The 20,412-nt window shown below is 36.2% G+C and overlaps 1 protein-coding gene across 18 annotated transcripts in view; it reads left to right on the top strand.

Moving 5' to 3' along the window:
* The window catches only part of Huwe1 (HECT, UBA and WWE domain containing E3 ubiquitin protein ligase 1), a 134,705-nt gene that overhangs the window by 52,716 nt on the left and 61,577 nt on the right, over window positions 1-20,412 (top strand). For 14 of the 18 annotated variants that reach the window (XM_021222898.2, XM_021222899.2, XM_021222897.2 and 11 more), the window contains 18 exons: window positions 656-733; window positions 1,464-1,511; window positions 1,595-1,663; window positions 2,381-2,480; window positions 3,744-3,844; window positions 4,123-4,273; window positions 4,399-4,526; window positions 5,127-5,267; window positions 5,380-5,485; window positions 6,964-7,173; window positions 7,645-7,746; window positions 8,112-8,192; window positions 12,439-12,545; window positions 12,808-12,985; window positions 13,821-13,912; window positions 14,447-14,658; window positions 18,914-18,971; window positions 19,757-19,933. In XM_021222898.2, coding sequence (XP_021078557.1) covers window positions 656-733; window positions 1,464-1,511; window positions 1,595-1,663; window positions 2,381-2,480; window positions 3,744-3,844; window positions 4,123-4,273; window positions 4,399-4,526; window positions 5,127-5,267; window positions 5,380-5,485; window positions 6,964-7,173; window positions 7,645-7,746; window positions 8,112-8,192; window positions 12,439-12,545; window positions 12,808-12,985; window positions 13,821-13,912; window positions 14,447-14,658; window positions 18,914-18,971; window positions 19,757-19,933 — 2,139 coding nt within the window. The remainder of the gene's footprint in view (window positions 1-655; window positions 734-1,463; window positions 1,512-1,594; window positions 1,664-2,380; window positions 2,481-3,743; window positions 3,845-4,122; window positions 4,274-4,398; window positions 4,527-5,126; window positions 5,268-5,379; window positions 5,486-6,963; window positions 7,174-7,644; window positions 7,747-8,111; window positions 8,193-12,438; window positions 12,546-12,807; window positions 12,986-13,820; window positions 13,913-14,446; window positions 14,659-18,913; window positions 18,972-19,756; window positions 19,934-20,412) is intronic. The other 4 variants (XM_021222906.2, XM_005085910.4, XM_040744006.1 and 1 more) reach the window with 1 other exon arrangement.

The following is a 20,412-nucleotide window of genomic DNA, read 5'->3' on the forward strand; positions in this document are numbered from 1 at the left end:
CTTGAACTTGCTCTACAGACCAGACTGGCCCTTAAGTCACAAAGATCTGCCTGCCTCTGCCTTCCCATATCTGGGATTAAAGGTGTGCACCATCAAAACCTGGTCAAGGGAATGGTATTACTGGAATTTCATCTGTCATGGTACTTTTGTGGAGCTATACAAGATAAGCTTTGGGGGTGTAATTTATTTGGTTTGGTGTAGTCATGTGCAGAAAAAAATGATATGTGTTGTAGAATGTTATAGAAAAGGAGTACCATGAGGAGGCTGGTAATAAGTTTTCCTAAGAATGTCCCCTTACATTTAGACCTGATGATTGTTCTCCATTCTTTCTTAAATTCTTATGCATTATTACTTGGCATATTTGACGCCACCATGAGAATAACTATAGTCAAAATTGATGTATTAATAGAAAGAGTAACAGGTAACCTGAAAGTAAAGACAGATATATTTTTATTTGTAAACTCCCGTCTTGCCATCCTTTTCAAACAGATGTTATCTGAACTGTGGTCAGGGAAAGGGACTAAAGATACCACTGTTGTAGAATATACTGCTGCCACAATGTGTTGTTCAAATGGCTAGCTCTTTGAGGAAGAGAAAACAGTGGATGTGTCTGTGTTGCCTAAATCAGTTTAAGCTCAATGTCTTTTTTACACAGAAATATCCACCCAGCGCAACCACACTACACTTTGAATTCTATGCAGACCCTGGAGCTGAGGTCAAAATTGAGAAAAGGGTAAGTCCTGATTGTTTTCTTATTGTTTGTAGAATCTCTTAGTTTAAATGATGGAATGTTTTGACCTATATCACTGTCCTGTCAAACTAGATGTACCTAAGAAACTTTTTAGAAATAAGTATTAAATATATGCCTACTGATTTTCATACACAATTAGGTTTTATCTTGGAATCTGCCAAAAGATAGAGTCCCTTTTGTTGGTCACTGCCATATTTGTATATTTTGCTCATAGTCTCAGGTAGGTGGTCTTTAGGGTTCTGTATTTAAGCCAGCCTGTAACAAAGAAGCTCTATATGTTGCCAGTAAAATCTTGCTTAAATGATGTGGTTGTCATGTTCCTGGGTGAGCTGCAAAGATTATGCAAAGAAATTGACTAATAAATCAGATCTTTCTTCCATTTTTGTTACTAAATAATATTTTTAGATTAAAGTTGCATTTAAATCATGTGAAATAATTCTTACGGATTCAGTCTTTGGTATGAATATTGACACAGTGGAGGCTTTTAGACAAGGATTAAAAAGGAGCACACAATTTGGGATGTGTCTGGCTAATAGTACTATAGTTTCTTACTGGTGGTTTCAAGAAATGACTATGTGTGGAAAATAGATGGCTCTGAAATTACCTTGAGTTTAAAAGGTTGGCTTAATGAAAAGGATGGCATTTTGTTCTCAGGTGGCTCTTAAAGGATATTTAGTGACCCCTAACAACTCTTTTAACTTTTTAATTTCAGACAACTAGTAATACACTACATTATATTCACATAGAACAACTTGACAAGGTAAGAATGTTCTTTGATAATTGGTTCAGTTTGCTTAATTCTTTGGTTGAAGTTTTGTTCCTAACTAATTTTTTCTAATACAGATTTCAGAAAGCCCTTCTGAAATAATGGAATCTCTTACCAAAATGTACAGCATTCCTAAGGATAAGCAGGTACAATGTGTCTGAAAAATACCCCCAGCATATGTTGGTTTTTGAAATATACTAATGTGGGCAAGCAGAAAACATAGCAAACTTGATATACACTGGATTCTAGCCATGGGAAATAAGCTAACTAGGTGTTTGTTTCCTCTTCTCTGGTCAATACTTAGTTCCTAGTACCTTAGGAGAATTTGGAAACATAAACTTGCAAGCCAACTCAAATGATTATCTAGTAGTGGTGGTAGCTTTCTCAAACAAATTTGGATACATTTACGAGAATTTAATTGTGTTATCTTCTGATCTTTTTGCCAATTGTCAAATTCTTGATTAATTAAAAATGAGGGTTTTTTTCCCCTTCAAGACAGGGTTTGTGTCTAGTTTTAGAGCCTGCCTTGGAACTTGCTTTATAGACCAGGCGGGCCTCAAACGCACAGGATTAAAGGCATGCACCACCGTGAGCCAGCAAAAATTAGAATTTGTATTAGATTATTATCTATCAGTATAGTAACTATTCTTGGCTAACTTGAAATATTAGGATACTGGGTAGCCCTTTTTTGTCACTCTGGGTTTGTCAACTAATCTCACAGTAGGTAATAGTAGTTCAGTTTGATAGCCTGGCAAATAGCAACAAACCATTTTACCAAGCAGCCTAAAAGGTAAGAGCTCCCGCCCCCACAGCAACAACAAACCCTTTGTAATGATTTCCTAATATAAGTTATATCTCTACAGATGCTGTTATTTACTCATATACGGCTGGCCCATGGCTTTTCTAATCACAGGAAACGATTACAAGCTGTTCAGGCCAGACTGCATGCAATATCTATATTAGGTAAGGAAACAATAATTAGCTGTTCCTAATTAGGCAGTTTAAACTTGATTTTAATGAACGTCATATGTCTTTACCATTATGAGGCTTTATTTTGCCAATCTAAATCATAAAATTACTTGCATTTTCAGTCTTCGCTGTCGTCATTTATCATTCATTAGCTCCTTTGTGTATCAGAAAACCTAAAGCCTTTATTGCCATGTCACATGGCCTTGGTTGTCATCATCAAACTCTGTGAGTTTGAGGCCAGCATGGTCTACAAGAGCTAGTTCCAGGACAGGCTCCAAAGCCACAGAGAAACCCTGTCTCAAAAAAAAAAAAAAAAATCGAAAGAAAGCCTGGAAATCAACCTGTCACATGATATGCACATTAGAGGGTATTAAACGACAAACTTGGTTGTTACTACCTATCCTCATTTAGCTGCCCTTTTTGGGGGGGGGGGTGTGGATACAGGGTTTCTCTGTGTTAACTGATGCTTGTCCTGAAACTAGCTCTGTAGACCAAGCTGGCCTTGAACTCACAGAGATCCGCCTGCCTCTGCCTCCGGAGTGCTGGGATTAAAGGCATGCACCACCACCGCCCAGCTTTGCTTAGGTAGTCTTAAAGCTGAGTACCTTGCCCTCAAATCCTTTCTTGTGTTTGTGTGTGTGTGCCTAGTATAACTTCTGGCATGACAATGATTACCCGGAAATGTTAATTATTTCAGCCAGTTTTTACTTCTGACTATATGTCCACTATCACCTCAGTGTACAATTTGGCAAAAGTATATTTTGAGACAAGTTCTCACCATATGGCTCTTACCTGTTTTGGAACAGGCTGTCCTTGAAGTCACCAAATCCTAGGATTCAAGACGTACGCCACTACACCTACCTGGCTAGATTATACACATCCTTAGCTTTTGGTAGGATCATCAAACTTATGATTCAGTCTACTACAGTCCATAAACACTCTTTTATGGTGAAGTGAAATAGGAAGAAGCTAAAATACAATTCTATACCTCTATATCCACAGCATAGTTACAATTCTATAAGGTAGTATTGTTAGAAAAATGAATTTGTTGTTCTTTTTTCCTACAAAACTCTGGCCCTCCAATTTTCTGTTAAGACTCCTGATAATTTGAGTAAGGAAATAATGTGAGTATCTTGGTTTTACCACAATTTGTTATAATTTAGTAAATTTTACCCTTTGGTACAAATTGGAAAGTATACTATTCAGTGGTTGCTTAATAACTGCATTTCTGTCAATGTTTTTTCTTCTCTTTTGCAGTTTATTCCAATGCCTTGCAGGAGTCAGCAAATAGTATCTTGTATAATGGGTTGATAGAGGAGTTGGTGGATGTCCTTCAAATAACAGATAAGCAGCTTATGGTAAGAATGTATTTTGTAATACCTGTACGTAAAGGTTATACTTATTTACCTTTTGTTTTTCCTAAAGAGTTAGAAAATTCCTCAGAAGGGAAGCTTTGACCTTTTGCTTCTTTCTCTTTGAATATTAAACTGTGAAATCAATAAATGCCAGATTCACAGTTTTTTCTGAAACATTTTTCAGTAAAATTACTTAAATTTTCTATCTTGAGATATTTGTGCCTTGGTTCCATTATGCATGTAGTTTTGACAGTTGTTTGCTTTGTATGTTATTTTCATAGGAAATTAAAGCTGCTTCTTTGCGAACATTGACATCAATTGTGCATTTGGAGAGAACTCCCAAGCTCAGCAGTATTATTGACTGTACTGGAACTGCGTCCTACCATGGATTTTTGCCTGTCCTTGTACGGAACTGCATCCAGGCCATGATTGGTAGGTTTAGCTCATAATTATTTATCCTGGGAACAAGAGGATCCTGATAGTGTCATTTTTTCAATGACTTGCTACCTTACTTCCAAATTCTGATTTTTCTATCCCTATACTAATTTCCTTTGTAGATCCTTCCATGGACCCATACCCCCACCAGTTTGCTACTGCTCTCTTCTCCTTTTTATACCATCTGGCCAGTTACGATGCTGGTGGTGAAGCATTGGTCTCCTGTGGAATGATGGAAGCCTTACTAAAGGTACTCTACTTCTTTTCCAATATTAGAGTACAGGTTTTAAGTGTTTTATAGTGTGCAGATAGAGTAGAGATCTTGTCCTAGAAGCGCTATTCTTATAGTTTGAGTGGTAGTTGCCCCATTAACAAAAATGTGTCTGTTAATATTAAGATGCTTATAATCCAGCACAATTTTTTAGTCTGCAGGCTAAACAATGCTACCTGTTAGCATGACTTTAAGTATGACCCTTAAGAAAAATGTATATAAAGATAATTGTAAAGTTTTGCTTTGATATTAAGTCTTTGCTTTGCTTTGGTTGTTTAGTTGGAATTTGAATGCAACGGCTCTTGCAGTGTATTGTTGGCTAAAATTAAACTTACCAGAAATTTTATTTAATCCTGTTTGTGTTTCCCTGTGGCCTCAAAAGATCTTGAGTCCAGTCATATGTTAGCACTGTTATATGATAAGCACAAAATATCAGGCATGTGTCCTCTCCTTCCCTTTGCATACCATGCTATCTCACAGGGACTCCCATCCATTTCTTTGCAATATATATATTTTACAATATAGATACAATTTTATAGTTTTATTCAGTAATTGTGTTTGCCTCTCTTTTTCTTGTAGGTCATAAAATTTCTTGGTGATGAACAAGACCAGATAACATTTGTCACCAGAGCTGTTAGAGTGGTTGACCTCATTACCAACCTTGACATGGCAGCTTTTCAATCCCATAGTGGTCTTTCTATCTTCATCTATAGACTTGAGGTATCAATTATCCAAGGATCACTTTTCATAGACTTAATAGCATTCCATTGAATGCTGAGTGTAGTAACTGTCCTAACTATCTTAATCTTAAATATTTTCCCCTTAATTGTAGCATGAAGTAGATTTATGCCGAAAAGAATGTCCATTTGTGATCAAGCCAAAGATCCAAAGACCTAGTACCACTCAAGAAGGAGAAGAAATGGAGACTGATATGGATGGTAATTAACAAGTTATTAAATCAATATTTTTGTTTATGAGATTTTTCTATTTACCAGAATTTTAATTCTTCCTCAGAAAATATGAGGTACACAGGTTGTTTTAAACAATTTTTTTGTATGGGTGGTGATGAATTCTTCGAAATAGACCTGGGAGGTAAAGCAGATGGTAGAGCTTCAGTAGACCAGAGTCACTAAAGTCTAAAGTCACTACAAATCAATCATTTAATAATTGATGTTTCCTAATGTGTTGGTTCATTATTTTATTCATACTATGAAAATATAATAAGCTCTCTGGAGTCATAATATTGTCTATTTTACTACTCAAGTCCTGTATATCTTTGGTGTTTCATGTAAGACAGGCAAATTCCCTATGAACTCTTTAATGGGATCTTGAAAACATAAGGTCAGAAATACAAAACCGTATCATCCTAGTTTTTAACTGTGAATTGTGTCTTTTTTTTTTTGTTGGTTGCAACCCCCTCGAAATACATAAAGAATAAAACTGCCTCCCCAAATATAAATCTGTTAGAATTTACAATAGTCTTGTCTTAATGACTCAGCTTATTACTGCATGTGTCCACTATTCTTTCTGATGAAGATAATAGAACGATAAATAGCATATTGTTCCTTTTTTCTGACTTTGTCTTTGGGCATATTTATCTGTGAATGTTGGTGTCCCTAGAAACATTTCTGCTCAGTTTCTGTTTTATATGGAACACTGACATATAAGTGCACAGGTGAGATCCTAAAATGTTGGGTAAAATGTGTAACTATCCACTATAAATTAGTAATGTCAATATTTAATAAGCAGAACAGTAAGTGTTCAGTAAAGTTTCTGACATCTGAAATGGTTGATTCAGTTAAGTTTGCCAACTGATGACCAGGAAACAAGTTTTTAAAACTAATCCAAGTGGTTATGTTGTATTCTTAAAGAAATTGTGTATTCATTGTAGTATAAGTAGGTACATACATGCACAAAAATTATTCAAGATTATAACATGTAAACAACAAAGGGTATTTCACTACATTTCATAACTTGAAGAGACTAAGTATTTGCTTTTAGACAATTAAAATTATTTTATTCAAGGGTATAAAGGAAATACTCATGCTCACTTTTGACCTTAATACATAGCATAGCTATTAGTTTGTGACTCTTTCCAGCCTTATTAATAACCTTTCTACGTTCACATTTACATGTAAATAGGTTTTAGAACACAAAGACACTTGCATTGTTCATTATGTATCAGAAATCCTTCCCTATGAGCACTGAGATTAAACTTTCAGTGTTTTTTATTTATATTTGTTAATTGACCTCCTTTATTAGGCTCTACTTACTACCTACCACCTACCAACAGTATACAAAGTTGCATGTTTTTGCATCGTTCATCTCTCCTCGGTGGAAGAAGTTTTCTCAGAAATCTTTCTTTTCTTAGTACCTTTTATTCTAATTAGTTTCTTTATCATAACTTGTACTTTAGTTGCAGATGTAACTATGGAAAGCAGTCCAGGCTCGTCCATATCTATGGAGCACCGGCTGGATGTTGAATTAAGGGCATCAAGTTCCAACAGCAGCACTAGCATCTCTGGCACTGGCCCGGGTCCTGGCCCTGGCCTGGGCCCTGGCCCCGGCCCCGGCCCTGGTCCTGGCCCTGGCCCTGGCCTTGGCCCTGGCCCTGGACCCCGTCCTGGTGCGTAGACACATAGATACACAGTCTTTCACAGTGACTGACTTATTAAACTCGTGAAGAAGAGAGCTTTAGGAGGCACTTATTGGTACATTTGAGGTTATCTTATAAGAACATGTCCTGTAACATTTTATGGTCTTCTGGCAGTTCACACATTTATTATCAAAACAGACATTTTGGAGGGCAGATAATAATATCCCAGGGAGGAACAGAGTAAATTTGGAAGTTGAATCTTTTTTACTTTATATTTTTTTTTTACTTAGGTCTCTAATTTTATTATTGGTCTTGTGCCGTCCTTGGTGATTTAATTTCCACTTTCAAAATACTCTTTCCAACGTCCAGAGATTTCACTTGAAATGTCTGCTAGTTTTGCTTTTGTAGATATAGACGGGTCTCTATGTGTTTTGTGTACCTATTTATTGTGATGTAATGGTGAACCCAATATGATATTTTTGCCTTTTTCTCCTGTGCCAGGAGTCCAGTGTATTCCACAACGAGCAGCACTTCTCAAATCAATGTTGAATTTCCTTAAGAAGGCCATTCAAGACCCTGCTTTCTCTGATGGCATACGGCATGGTATTTTGATTCTGTATACTGCATTCTAAGACCATTTGATTATCAAGATTTTTTTCCATGTTCTTCAGTTTACCTTTTTATAAAGCGTACTTAGTAAATTTATTATTTTAACGTGATGGCTATTTATACTTTCCCAGCTTTGCACTCTGTTCACTTCTATTACCACTTCTTTCCGCAGTCTCCATATCTGTTCTTAAAGCTTCCTACACGAACAAAATAAAGTGTTAGGAGGGTGTCAAGTAGAGGCCACTAGATTGGACTCAATACAGATTATTAATTTACCATGGTTGACACACTGCTACCTATCACTCTTGATCCTCATGCCTCTCCCAGACTGATCATATCTTTGTACATATTTCTCTTAGTAATGGATGGTTCTCTGCCTACCTCTTTGAAACACATCATCAGCAATGCAGAATACTATGGCCCATCACTCTTCCTCTTAGGTAAGTAGGGTTGAAACTTGGGTCTAGGCTGGCATACATGTATAATCTTAGCATTTGGAGTCAAAGACAGACAGATTTGTGAGTATAAGACCAGTCTGTTTTACATGAAAACTTTTAGACCTCCTTAAAAGCTTGTAATATAGCACTAAAGTATTGTCCCACTTTGACAAAGTCTTCCATTCCATCCCACTGTGGATCATAAAAGCAAATTGGAATTCTACTCAGAATTCTAGAAAGGAATTTAGTGGGAGATGTAGAAGTGGCACATTGTTTGAACCTAGTAGAATAAGCATTTTACAGACATACAGTTTTTGGGCAGTTAGAGATTTTAACTATTATGACTTCCTTACCTCTTTGTTTCTGTCTTGTGATCTTGGAAATTTCTCTTGTTATTGGGTACTTAGGATAATTCTATGTATTATTGCTATCTGCAAATAACGTCTTCTTTATTACCTTTAGCCTTTTTTTGGATTTTTCAGGACAGGGTTTCTCTGTGTAGTACTGGGTGGAACTTGCTCTGTAGACAAGGCTGGCCTCGACCTCACAGGGATCTGCCTGCCTTTGCCTCCTAAGAGCTGGGACTTAAGGTGTGGACCACCACTGCTGGGCTATCATTTTTTCCCCCACATGTGACTACACAAAGATGTTGTGGTTGAATACAAGTGGATAGGACCTCTTTGACTTGTCCTTCTTTGTGAATTTAGAAGGGAAAACATTTAGTATTTTAACACTACGCATGATGTTATCCAGTTATGAAATTTTCTTACCGGAATTATATCAGATTAGGTTAGATTGGGAGAATAGAACTTTTAAGTGATAGGACATAAAAGTTAGGGGATGAGAATGTGGCACTCTAGAAGAAGTAAGCTCAGAATGGAGCAAGTACATAGGTAGTAGTTATTTTGTTTGTTTGGGGACAGATTGGTTAGAGTGATGGAGCTGGGGGTGATGGTAAGTGCCCTTCACATTTTTTGTAGCCGGTCTAATGTTGGTCCTGTGCTTAATAGCCTGCTTAACCTGAAGAAATGAACAATCAGTTTGAATATTGAATGCACAGAGAGACAAACTAAGTTGTATAAGTGGCTGTTAATCACTGCTGGAAGTTTAGCATTGTGGTGTATTGTGTAGGTATTTTGTGAGTAGTGATTATGGAATAGTGATATACGGACTGGCTGACAAACAAGTGGAAACCAGAGCTGACTGTTCTGTGGAGTTAAATGAGTGATTAGTCAATATGTTGTACGTTCTTGGTTGTGTATCATGTAAGGTACAGTGGTGGATTGATAATCCTGTGCTAGCCACCAAATCTTGACTTCATATTCTGCTCTTGAAACTACGAAAGGCAGTATTCTTTTGTTCACAAGAGATTGTTTTTGAGGTGTAACCTCATGTTTTTAGCTGATTTTAAACTGGTTATGTAGCACAGGATGATCTTGTGTTCCTAATCCTTATGCGTTTACTTCCTTAGTGCTAGGAATGGAGGCCTTCATCACCACGCTCAGTTGATAGTGTTCAGGTTGGGTCTTAGGCTTAGATGCAGGTTAGACACTCTACCAATTGAGCTACATCTCCAGCATCTAAAATAATTTCTCAAGGGAAATGACCCAAGCAAGTAAGGTCACACTATATAAACCAAAAGGAATCCTCTTCTCAGATCATGATTCAAATTATGCATAGTCAGGTCACCTGAAGTCAAAATACTGGACAGTAATGGCTGGAGTTTTTTTAATGGGTGTCAGCCATCCTAGATCTTAAAAAAGACCTTTCCTTCAATAGTTCAGGAGATCAACATCTGTTACTGGAAACTAAGATTTTTTTTTCTTCCTGTTTGAAAGTACTATTTTTAGGTGTCTCACCAAACAATAGACCTCTTTCTCATGAAATGGAACGTCTAGTTATCAGATCTTTAAACTCTTATAATAGTACAAAAATATTTGAGGTTAGCCCTTTCTTGATACATATAGAATAGTCTAGACAGGGAAAGACCCCCATTTTCAGTGGATCCCATTATGTTTTCACTCTTAATCCAGGCTTCAGTACACCATGGTTTGTTCATATCAAAAGTCATGGTCATGTTAGGTCTTTAGACTCATTTGTGTGAAATCTTTCCCTGTGTGACCATAAAGGGGAATAAAGAAACACAAGTTATATTTTGTTAGGATTTCATGCCACTTAAAGGTTTTGCATTCATGGTAACTAAGGCAGTGAGAAAAATTGGAGCCCTTTCAGGAAATTTTTGTCCCTTTTTCTGTTTGAGGTGATGTTTAGTATGCCATTATGTCTGTATTAGTCCTTCTGCCTGGTATAAGACTTCTCTGCTCTGCTCTGATCAGTTTGTGTCACTGGGAATCCTAAAGGAGACTTAACGTATTCTGAGGTCTATAATTGTGTTGGTAGTAGCATGGTATAAATCACAGCTTACAAAAAAGGCTTGTTAGTGTTCAGTTGATGTCCCTGGAAGGACTACTCTTTTCTGAAAGCAAACTGGAGGAGGACTGGATCTTGGAGCAAAGGGAGGTGGCAGGGGCACCTAGAGAGAGTGGAAGGAGGGGAAACTGGGCAGGATATGATGTATGGAAGAAGGAGAAATTAAAAAATAACAAGAAATTACCCATTACAAACACACACACATACAAAGGCTTGTATAGTTGTTAAGACAGGTTTTGCTACTGTATTAAGAGAAGGATGCAATATTATTCATTTGACAATATAAAGGGTGTTTTTACTTGTTGGAGATTCCCAATGGCAATGAGTCTAGAAGGTTAGAGTTGAGGTAGGAGCAACATTGAAAATTTATGGCATTTATCCAAGATTTTAATGGCCCAAAGATCTATAGTGACTAGGAAGGAAGTTTCAATGAAAGAATAAAAATGTGTTTAATTGAATTGCAAAATAAGAGGATTCAGGGTCATCCTAGACTATCTGAGACCCAAGCCAAAAACAACAACAAAAAAATACGGTATTAGTTGCTTTCTTGAATTTAATAAAGGAATGTTAAATTACTTTTCACTTGGGATTACGACAGCATTACCAGCAACTGCTAAAATTGTCCTAAACATTCTTATAGCATTTTGTACTTCACATTTACAGAAATCAGCATTCTTAGCACTGAAGATTATAACTCAAAAGATATATCAGTTCTGGAAAACATTGTCGATGTTCTGTGGTTTTACCAACTGTTTGGTCAGGATTGAATTACCGTTTTAAACAGACACAATCCAAAAAAGGACTTAGTTTTTTTTTTTTTCAAAACCTTTAGCCAGTAAAAAAAAAAACTCTTTATGTCGAGGTTTGAAGGATGGTATTCAATGGTTAAAAGCACTTGCTGTTCTGGTTCCAGCTCCCAGGTCAAGTGTTTCACAACTATTTGTAACTCCAGATTGAGGAGATTCAGTACCCTCTTCTGGTCTCTGTCAGTAACAACACACTTGGCATATATTTACACACACACACACACACACACACACACACACACACACACACACACACACACACACACACACACACACACACACACACCTTTACAAAGGAATTCTATATGCCATTGAGAGCTGCTGTTGGTCCCAAATAATTGTCACATATTTGCCATGTCACTGCTGTTAAGTATAAATATGAAACGTTCACTCAACATGTTTAATTTTTTTGGCATTAGAAATTACCTTAGCAGGTTTGTTCTTAGATGGTTTATAGACATTATATATCTTTTGTCAGATTATCAGAATTTTAAGAATTTGTTACTTTTGAGTACGAATATCTGAATATTAAGGATGTTAAAGTGGTCAGATGGTTATTTTTATGTATTATTGATACATACTTTTTGTTCCCTCTTTCCAATTTAAATTTAATAATATTTCTGCTAAACACTTTTATCTGCATTTATCAGTTACAGCTGTGTTTACCCCAGAAAACCTGCATCCTAAGTACGTGTCGTCAAGTTATGTATTAAGAGACATCAATTTTTGCCAGAAAGAATGATAAATATGCATAGTGGTATGCATATTTAATGGAATACTATACAGCCATTCAAAAAAGATAACAAGTTATGTAATAGCGTAACTTCAGTTATAAATATGTTCTGGAAAAATGTAAAATATTCTACTGTACTATTCTTGGTATTCTGTTGGAATATTAGTTTTCATTTCATAATCACAAGAGTCTAAATTCTTAAATTGAATATATGTCTTCTGACCTTTTTGTTTGCTTTTAATTCCTGGAATTTCTCAGTTTCCCTTAATTTTGTTTTTAGCTACTGAAGTGGTGACTGTGTTTGTATTTCAAGAGCCATCACTATTGTCCTCACTCCAGGACAATGGGCTGACAGATGTCATGCTGCATGCACTGCTCATCAAAGATGTGAGTTCATTCTACCACTTTTTAAATATTACTCCATGTGTATCTCTTCCTGCACTTGCACACGCTCAAGAGTTAAGTGCAAAATAAGTTAATGTGTGAAAAACAATTATCTCTTTTGTTTGTATTGTTTAATCCAATTGGAACCTGCTTGTCAGAATCTCTTATATTCCTATTTTTCAGCATGGTACCATTAAATATGTTTTCCTTGCATATGTATTTGACCTTTTATGTGTTGCATTCAAATCCTGTTTGTCTTCTCTAGGTTCCTGCCACAAGAGAAGTCCTAGGTTCCCTCCCAAATGTATTCAGTGCACTTTGCTTGAACGCCCGAGGTCTTCAGTCTTTTGTACAATGTCAGCCATTTGAACGTCTCTTCAAAGTTCTTCTGTCTCCTGATTACCTCCCAGCCATGCGGAGGAGGAGGAGTTCTGATCCCCTTGGTTAGTTGCTACTGTTCATTTTATAATAGAAAGTTGGCTTTTGCAAGGAAAATTTTCCTTGACTGTACATCGTTTCTCTGGCTAGGTATGCTCAGCTTAACTGGAATTATCACCATATATTCTATTACGGGTAGGAAGGAATACTTCATCCTTAGCCTCCTCATAGTATTTCCAATCTTCTGAATAATTCACTGTCCTGAGGTTGGTAACAGGTACAGGGACCAGTGGTGTATTCCAACCCATCATCTATAGTCTACAAAAGTGAGAAATGTGGAATCTGATATTGTGAACACATGTTCTCATTCTCTAAAATAGTCACAGATGTTTTTCTCTGTGTTTGAGTCTGGATTGGTGAGGAGCATGAAAGTAAGAGTTGGAATAATACTGTAGTTACAAAAGTGTACTTTCTTAATTAGGAGGCTTTGTTAAGATAATCACTTGAGTCTGGGAAGCATAGTGAAGAAAGAACACAACAACCCTCACCCCTGATCCCCTAATCCCCATCTCAAAAATCCATCACTGCAGCATTCTAGTCATGATAATTCTTCACAAATGCAGCCACAGAGTAGTATGCTTCTATTTTTCCTACTTATCTATTTTTCCTACTCATGTCTCCATTAGACCTTGTCAGTGGAGTTTGATAGACTTAACTGTTTACTCCTCCACAATGATTTAGAGGAGTAAGGCTTATGTGTGAATTCATTCACAAATGTGTGGTGCTAGACAATCACAAGAAACATTTCAGATTCTTGTTTCCGTCTTAAGGTTGGCAACAAATTGTATGGACTTTATATATTATTTAGTCTAAACATTGTTTTTTCTTTTTTGCTTTAAGGGGATACTGCATCTAACTTGGGGAGTGCTGTCGATGAGCTCATGAGACATCAGCCCACCCTCAAAACAGATGCAACAACTGCCATCATTAAGGTAGGGATTAATAATGGCCGTGACTTTGACCTTTTAGAAAGCTTTTAGGAAGTATCTGTCTAATTTCTAAATCTTCCTTTATAGCTGCTTCTTTGTAAAACCAAGTGGTTAAAATAATTGGTTCAGATCTTATGAGGAAGAATGTTTTGTTAATTCTTTTCATTTTAAGAATAATTTTCTGGATTACCGCACTACCTCTCTTTAGTTCTCTCTATTGATTTCTTATGAGATTAACAAGTACACAAATGTTTTACTTCTGTCTGTCTGTATGAGTATATTTCTGTTTCTAGCCAGTTTTTCTTGGATTTTGACCGTCTTTAGCTAGTCGTGCCAGTGGATTGTTGGAGTCATTATGAGTTACTGATACTTGGGCAACGACTTGACCTTGAAATATTTTTACTTTTACACTACTTCTGTTCTCTTATTTCTAAAAATGGGTCTAATGACTACATTTCCACAGCGTGTGTGTGTATCACATAGAATATCCTTATAGAATGTTATTCATTGCATACAAATGATCTTTTTCTCTTGTAGTTACTTGAAGAAATCTGTAATCTTGGAAGAGATCCAAAATACATTTGTCAAAAGCCGTCCATCCAGAAAGCAGATGGTACTGCTAGTGCCCCTCCGCCAAGGTCTAATCATGCTGCAGAAGAAGCTTCTAGTGAAGATGAGGAAGAAGAGGAAGTACAGGCCATGCAGAGTTTTAATTCTACTCAGCAGAATGAAACTGAGCCTAATCAGCAGTAAGTGTTTACAAGACAAATTCTGTGACCTTAGGCTGTTACTTAATTCTTAGTATCACTTAAGAGTTTTATTTTTTGTTTACTTGTGGTTAGAGGGATGTAACTCCTGGCCTTGTTCTAACAAGGCAACTGTATTGGTACTGAGCTACACCCTTATCCTTTGCTTCCAATATCACTTCAGTCTACAAAAAATTAAAATCATTTTGAGATTCTTTCTGGCTTTTTCATGTTTTGTTCCTCTGTTGTGTCATAGTGCTGTGTATGTAATAGCAATGGTTGCCTTAGGAAACTATTTTTCTTAAAACTTTAGTTCATGATATTAAATCAGTTTAGTGTGCCAAGTTCGTAGATTTTTTCCCCTTTGTTGCTTGATTCAAACACACATGTAATAGTGTTTTATGTCAGAAGTGAAAGTGATGTTTCTAGACAGTAGCCATGCATTCATACATAATAATATTCCTTTGATCTGTAGATTGTTTTGAGAAAGACATGAATGTTTTATCTGTTATTATGAGTTGGAGTTAGGAAATAGTTTGGTAGAGTATGGTTATTCCAGGAACAGCAGACATTTTTGCAACTATAGATTGCAATGTGCTTGCTGGTGTCAGTAGTATTGGAAAGGAGGCATTACTTAATCTCTGTCTGCCTGAAAAAGCAAGCCTACCTTTCTTCTAGTTCTATCTTCTTTCTACTTTAAAAAATCATATTTTTAAAAGGTGGAGACTTACCCTGATTGTCAGTAACACTGCAGGGTTGAGTTACTCTTTCTGTCTACAAATGAGAAAAGATTTGTTGAGTGTTTCTCTTTCCCTGGATGTCTCAGATCTAATATGCTCAAAATTCAAGCCAGTGTTAGAGTAAGTTAACATTTCCCAACTGCACTTAATGCTATAGTACTTACTTGAGATAAATATGTGTCATTATCCACATTTGTTACCCCCTCCAAAACATCTTTCAGTTAAGAAAGCAAGCTTACATTCTCCCAATAATTGTTTATGCTAGTTCTTTTGTGTAGTAATCCATACATTCCTATTTAATTCAGCAACGACTCCTTATCTGTTATCAAAGGGCTTTAGATTAAATGGGTCACTTTCCTAGTTCAAACATTCCTCTTTCTTTACCTTTGTCTATCTTCCAATGCCATACATACATATCCAAATGGAATATTCCAGTATATATATTCTGTACAGTAAACCACAGTTTCAGGATTTTCATTTTCAGGTTTTTCCATACCAAATGAGGTCGCTATTGATGCTATTTCTATTGTGCATGAAATAATTTTGCATATTCAAGAATAACTCAATACAAATGTATTTCTGGTGTATAGTTTCTTGTATTTGGCATCACTCGTGTTTCAGGGTTTGTCCATGTTATTAACATGTATCAATTGTCACTGATAATCCGTTGTATAATTAAGGTTTCATTTATTTTGTCTTCATGTTGATGAACTTGGCTTTTTTTTTTTTTGGTTGGCTGACTCCCTCCCTGCTTCCCTCCCTCCCTTGACTAATACAGTGCTTTTTTCTTCTTAAGATGGATGATCCTGGAATAGAATTTTATCTTATATCATATCTAGAATAAAAAAACCTAGACACTATAATCTACACCGAATTCTTATATTTTGCTAGTCTACATTCAGAAACTACAATCTTGCTATTTATATAAGTATAGCCTTCATTCATTGTACACTGTCTTTAGACTCAGGGTCTTCCTCCTTCAGTCTCCTAAATACTAGGGATTACATTTAGCCACTATTAGTAATTCTTATGGGGTCTAGGCTTCTCCCTACTAAATTGTTTATCTCAGAAAATCTGATACTGCTGGGGAAGAATATATAAGTAGCCAGGTTTGGTTTGTAATTGATGCTGATAGTTAATTTTGTACTTGGTTCCATTCAGTAGGGGCTTACCACTCACACCTGAGTGTTAGTTAGAAATCAGTGCAGGTTTCTGGGAAGGAACTGACATGAGATTACAGAAGAGTTTTTTTTAGGAGGTAGATCCAAAGAGGAGATTTAGGAGAGTTAGCTACCACGTGCAGTATGAAGGGTGTTGGAGGGAGAATGGCCACAAAACCAAGACAGAGTCTTCCAATCATGCCAAAGGGGCTTTCTGATTCTTAAAGGTTTTAAGGGCCTAGTGGGACATGCTGCCACATGACATTAGGTAGTCACTATCAGAGACCATAGTTCAAAGTTGCCTTGGTCCAGGACTGCAGGGAGAAGGAGGGACTGGATTTGATTTTGCAGCCACGGCCTATGTTCTCAAAGTCTCAGCAAGCATCTGTTAATTCTAAATGATGGGCTGGAATGTGGGGTGTGACCTGATCCTCACTCTCTTCCAGGCTATTGTAGGTCCGTGATGTAACACTAAGGAACTCTAAAATTACATTTATAAGTCAATGTGGTTTTCGCAACTCAATACCAATTGTTTGCTTTTAAAGATAGTGCATGTAGAGAGCTTTTGTTGCCTTAAATGTGACCCATTGAGCCAGAGTGTACAAATATGACTTGGGCAGGTAAAAATTGACAGATGTGATTCATTTACTAAGATAATAGAAATTTTTGTTGTTCAGAGATTTGGCTTTTTCAAATAAGGTTAAACTTAGGTTGACATTTCTGAGACCAGTTTGTAGGTGGAGTTCTCTGTTAGAGATAACGGATGACTAAGAAGTACGTTGTGTGAAGAGTAATACTGTTGGTTGGCCTTTCTGTTCTTTTCTCCAACTCCACGAAACAATGAAGGTGTTCTCCGTTCTGTTTCTTTGTATCAACTAATCTCTGTATTATCATATTTGGAATCTACAAAGAGACAATTGCATCACTGAGTGCTATCTGGACTTCTTAGTTATAGAGGTAGATGGATCTTTGGGGTTTTTTCCAATGAAATGAGGTGGAACGGGAAGGAAAAATGGTCAAGTAATAGAATGCTGCAGTTGTTTTAAGGAGGAAGGAACATTATGGTTAAGGAAAGGGATTCTTTTTGTTCTTTTTTTGAAATCTTTTCAGTATTGTGGGGCTAGCAAAATGGGCGACTCAATATGCATGTTGGGTGACTTACAACCCCCGCCCCCCGGTGACTCTTAACTCCATATCACCCAATGCCTCTGGCTTCTCCCATTATCTACACTCACATGTACATGCCCACATATATGCACAACTAAAAAAGTATATCTTTAAAACAACATTCTTTTGCAAGTTTACTTTTCATTTATTTACTATACATGTGTGTACATTCAAATACACAGTGTGGAATATCAGAGGACAACATTCATGAGTTGATCTCTACTTCCTGGATTTTGAGGATTAAACTCCAGTTTTAAAACATTCATAATGAGTGTCTTTACCTGCTATGTCATCTCACCATCGCTTTTATAAGTTTTTATTGAGACCTAAACAAACATTAGCCTTGGATGTTCTGCCTCTCTGTTTGCTTGCTCTCAACTATCGCTTCATTGCTATCTCTGTTGCTCCTCTGCCACCTCTTGTTCATACCTGATCCAAGGACCCATATCCAGAGCATTGTATTTTCTACTAAGGTTTTTTTCTTTGATAGATTTTTATCTTTGACATACATTTTCTGTTCTTGTCAACTCTGTGTGATTCTTTCCCCCTGTCATTTCCTTGTAAAATGTAATTTAAAGATGTCTTTTCTAACCCTAACCTCATTTAGCATAGTGTTCAAGCATTTGAAAAACCAAAAAACTTTATCAATTGTATAATTCATGAAATTGCATCCTGCAAGTAACAAATTAATAGGAAAGGAGGCCTTAGTAATTTTACCAGATTTTACTGTGATGAGGATTCCTCGATCTTAAACCATTTTTAAACAAAAGTAAAAGTCTCCTTTCTAAGCTCTAAACCTAGCATAATGGATAATTTTGACTATGTTTTATGTTTTCTTCTTTATCTGGTTCTTGCCAGTAAGCCAGTATTTGGTCTTTTAATTAAAATTTATTTTGAATATTTTCATGTTGTTGAAGTTATATAGCATAAGTTTGTCTTAGATGGGATAATGTCATTTGTGCCATGGACATTTATGCTACATTTTTAAAGCTTAATTATTTTTCATTTTATACTCTGAACTCTATCTGCATTATCATTTTCAGTTTTTTTTCGCACTCTGAGTCTTAACATATATACACTAAATGATAGAAGTATGACTTGGACTAAAATTTTACTGTCAAATTTCATCACATTGTTCTATTTCACTGGTATTATGAATTTCTGTGTAACTTGCTCTTTTCTTCTTAACAGGGTTGTTGGTACAGAGGAACGTATTCCTATTCCCCTCATGGATTACATCCTTAATGTGGTAAGATTGTAAATAAAGATGTATACTTTTCAGAAATATGTTTCATGTTGTCAGAGCACAGTCTCTGGGGCCTTTTTAAAGTACACAGGGTAAGATGTAAAAAACTGAAAATGCCAGTACTCTCAAGCTTTTTTATATTTCTGTTCACACATTTGGAGTGTTAGACCAGTATTATGTCTGAGTTTGTCCAATATCCTCCTCACACCCCATTTTACTTCTTTCATTAAAAGAACTACATGGGCCTTTTGATTTCCTATGTTATAGGAAAATATGGAGTGCTAATTTTTCCATAATTCAAAAAAATCCCCTTATCATGTATTCTATACTATTAAGCACTACCAAGATGGATAGTTTCTCTTGTGTCTATGTCTTTGTTGCTGCATTCTACTTTCTATCTCTTAAATTTTTCTTTTAGTTAACAGCCCAATTCCTGATGTTGGTATTGTATTTGTAGAACTCTTTTGTATGACACGGAAACAATTAAGTATTAGACCTGTTTCTGCCATTAGTTCTGAGCATGCCTCTGAACAAGTTTTTTTTTTTTTTTAGCTTCTTTGCTTACAAATTATTTGACTCCTGGTATGGTTGAAAAGGTAGATTTGGGGTTGTAATCCCTCATTTTTCTGGATGATTTGAGTGCGTACCATTTATCCCTTTTTACTAGAAGTTGTGGTACTACAGAAAATACTGATTTTCTTGACTATAAGGCTGCCTTTGTCCTGATGCCAAACTGACCTTTTACTTCTGAGCAGTAACTTTGAAACAAAAACTTTTTCATTGCCTAGATGAAATTTGTGGAATCTATTCTGAGCAACAATACAACAGATGACCACTGCCAAGAATTTGTGAATCAGAAAGGACTCTTACCTTTGGTTACCATTTTGGGTCTTCCCAATCTGCCCATTGACTTTCCCACATCTGCTGCCTGTCAGGCTGTTGCAGGTGTCTGCAAATCCATATTGGTAAGACATACCTAGCCAAGTATTTTCCTCTTAGAATGAGTTTTGTAATACATCTGTGATTGTATTTTAATGTGTTCTCCTTACCTATAGCTAAAAATTGATAAAAAATGTATTTCATACTATTTCTCATAGAAGAATATCATTTTTCTTTTTCTTTTTTTGCATTTGCTGTGTAGTTGTCATTTGAGTTCATACGAGTGTAAAGTGTATTTTCAAGAAAGTGTTTTAGCTTAATTCATGCTTTGTTACGGTAGCTTTTTTGGTTTTAGTATGCTATATTCATTTTGCAATGCACTTTGCTTTTCACCTAGCTTTATTAATCCTGAATTGCTCAAATTTTGCCCACCCCCCCAAAAAAACCCACAAAGCTCATTCATTTCAAAAATAACCTTGCCAAACTATTTGCTTCCCCTGATGCCTTAATCTTGGCAGTTATCATTCTACTTTCTCTAATCTGGAGATTTTAGGTAACTTACGTA

The sequence above is a fragment of the Mesocricetus auratus genome, unplaced genomic scaffold (assembly GCF_017639785.1).
Source record: "Mesocricetus auratus isolate SY011 unplaced genomic scaffold, BCM_Maur_2.0 Super-Scaffold_100003, whole genome shotgun sequence".
Lineage (NCBI taxonomy): Eukaryota > Metazoa > Chordata > Mammalia > Rodentia > Cricetidae > Mesocricetus > Mesocricetus auratus.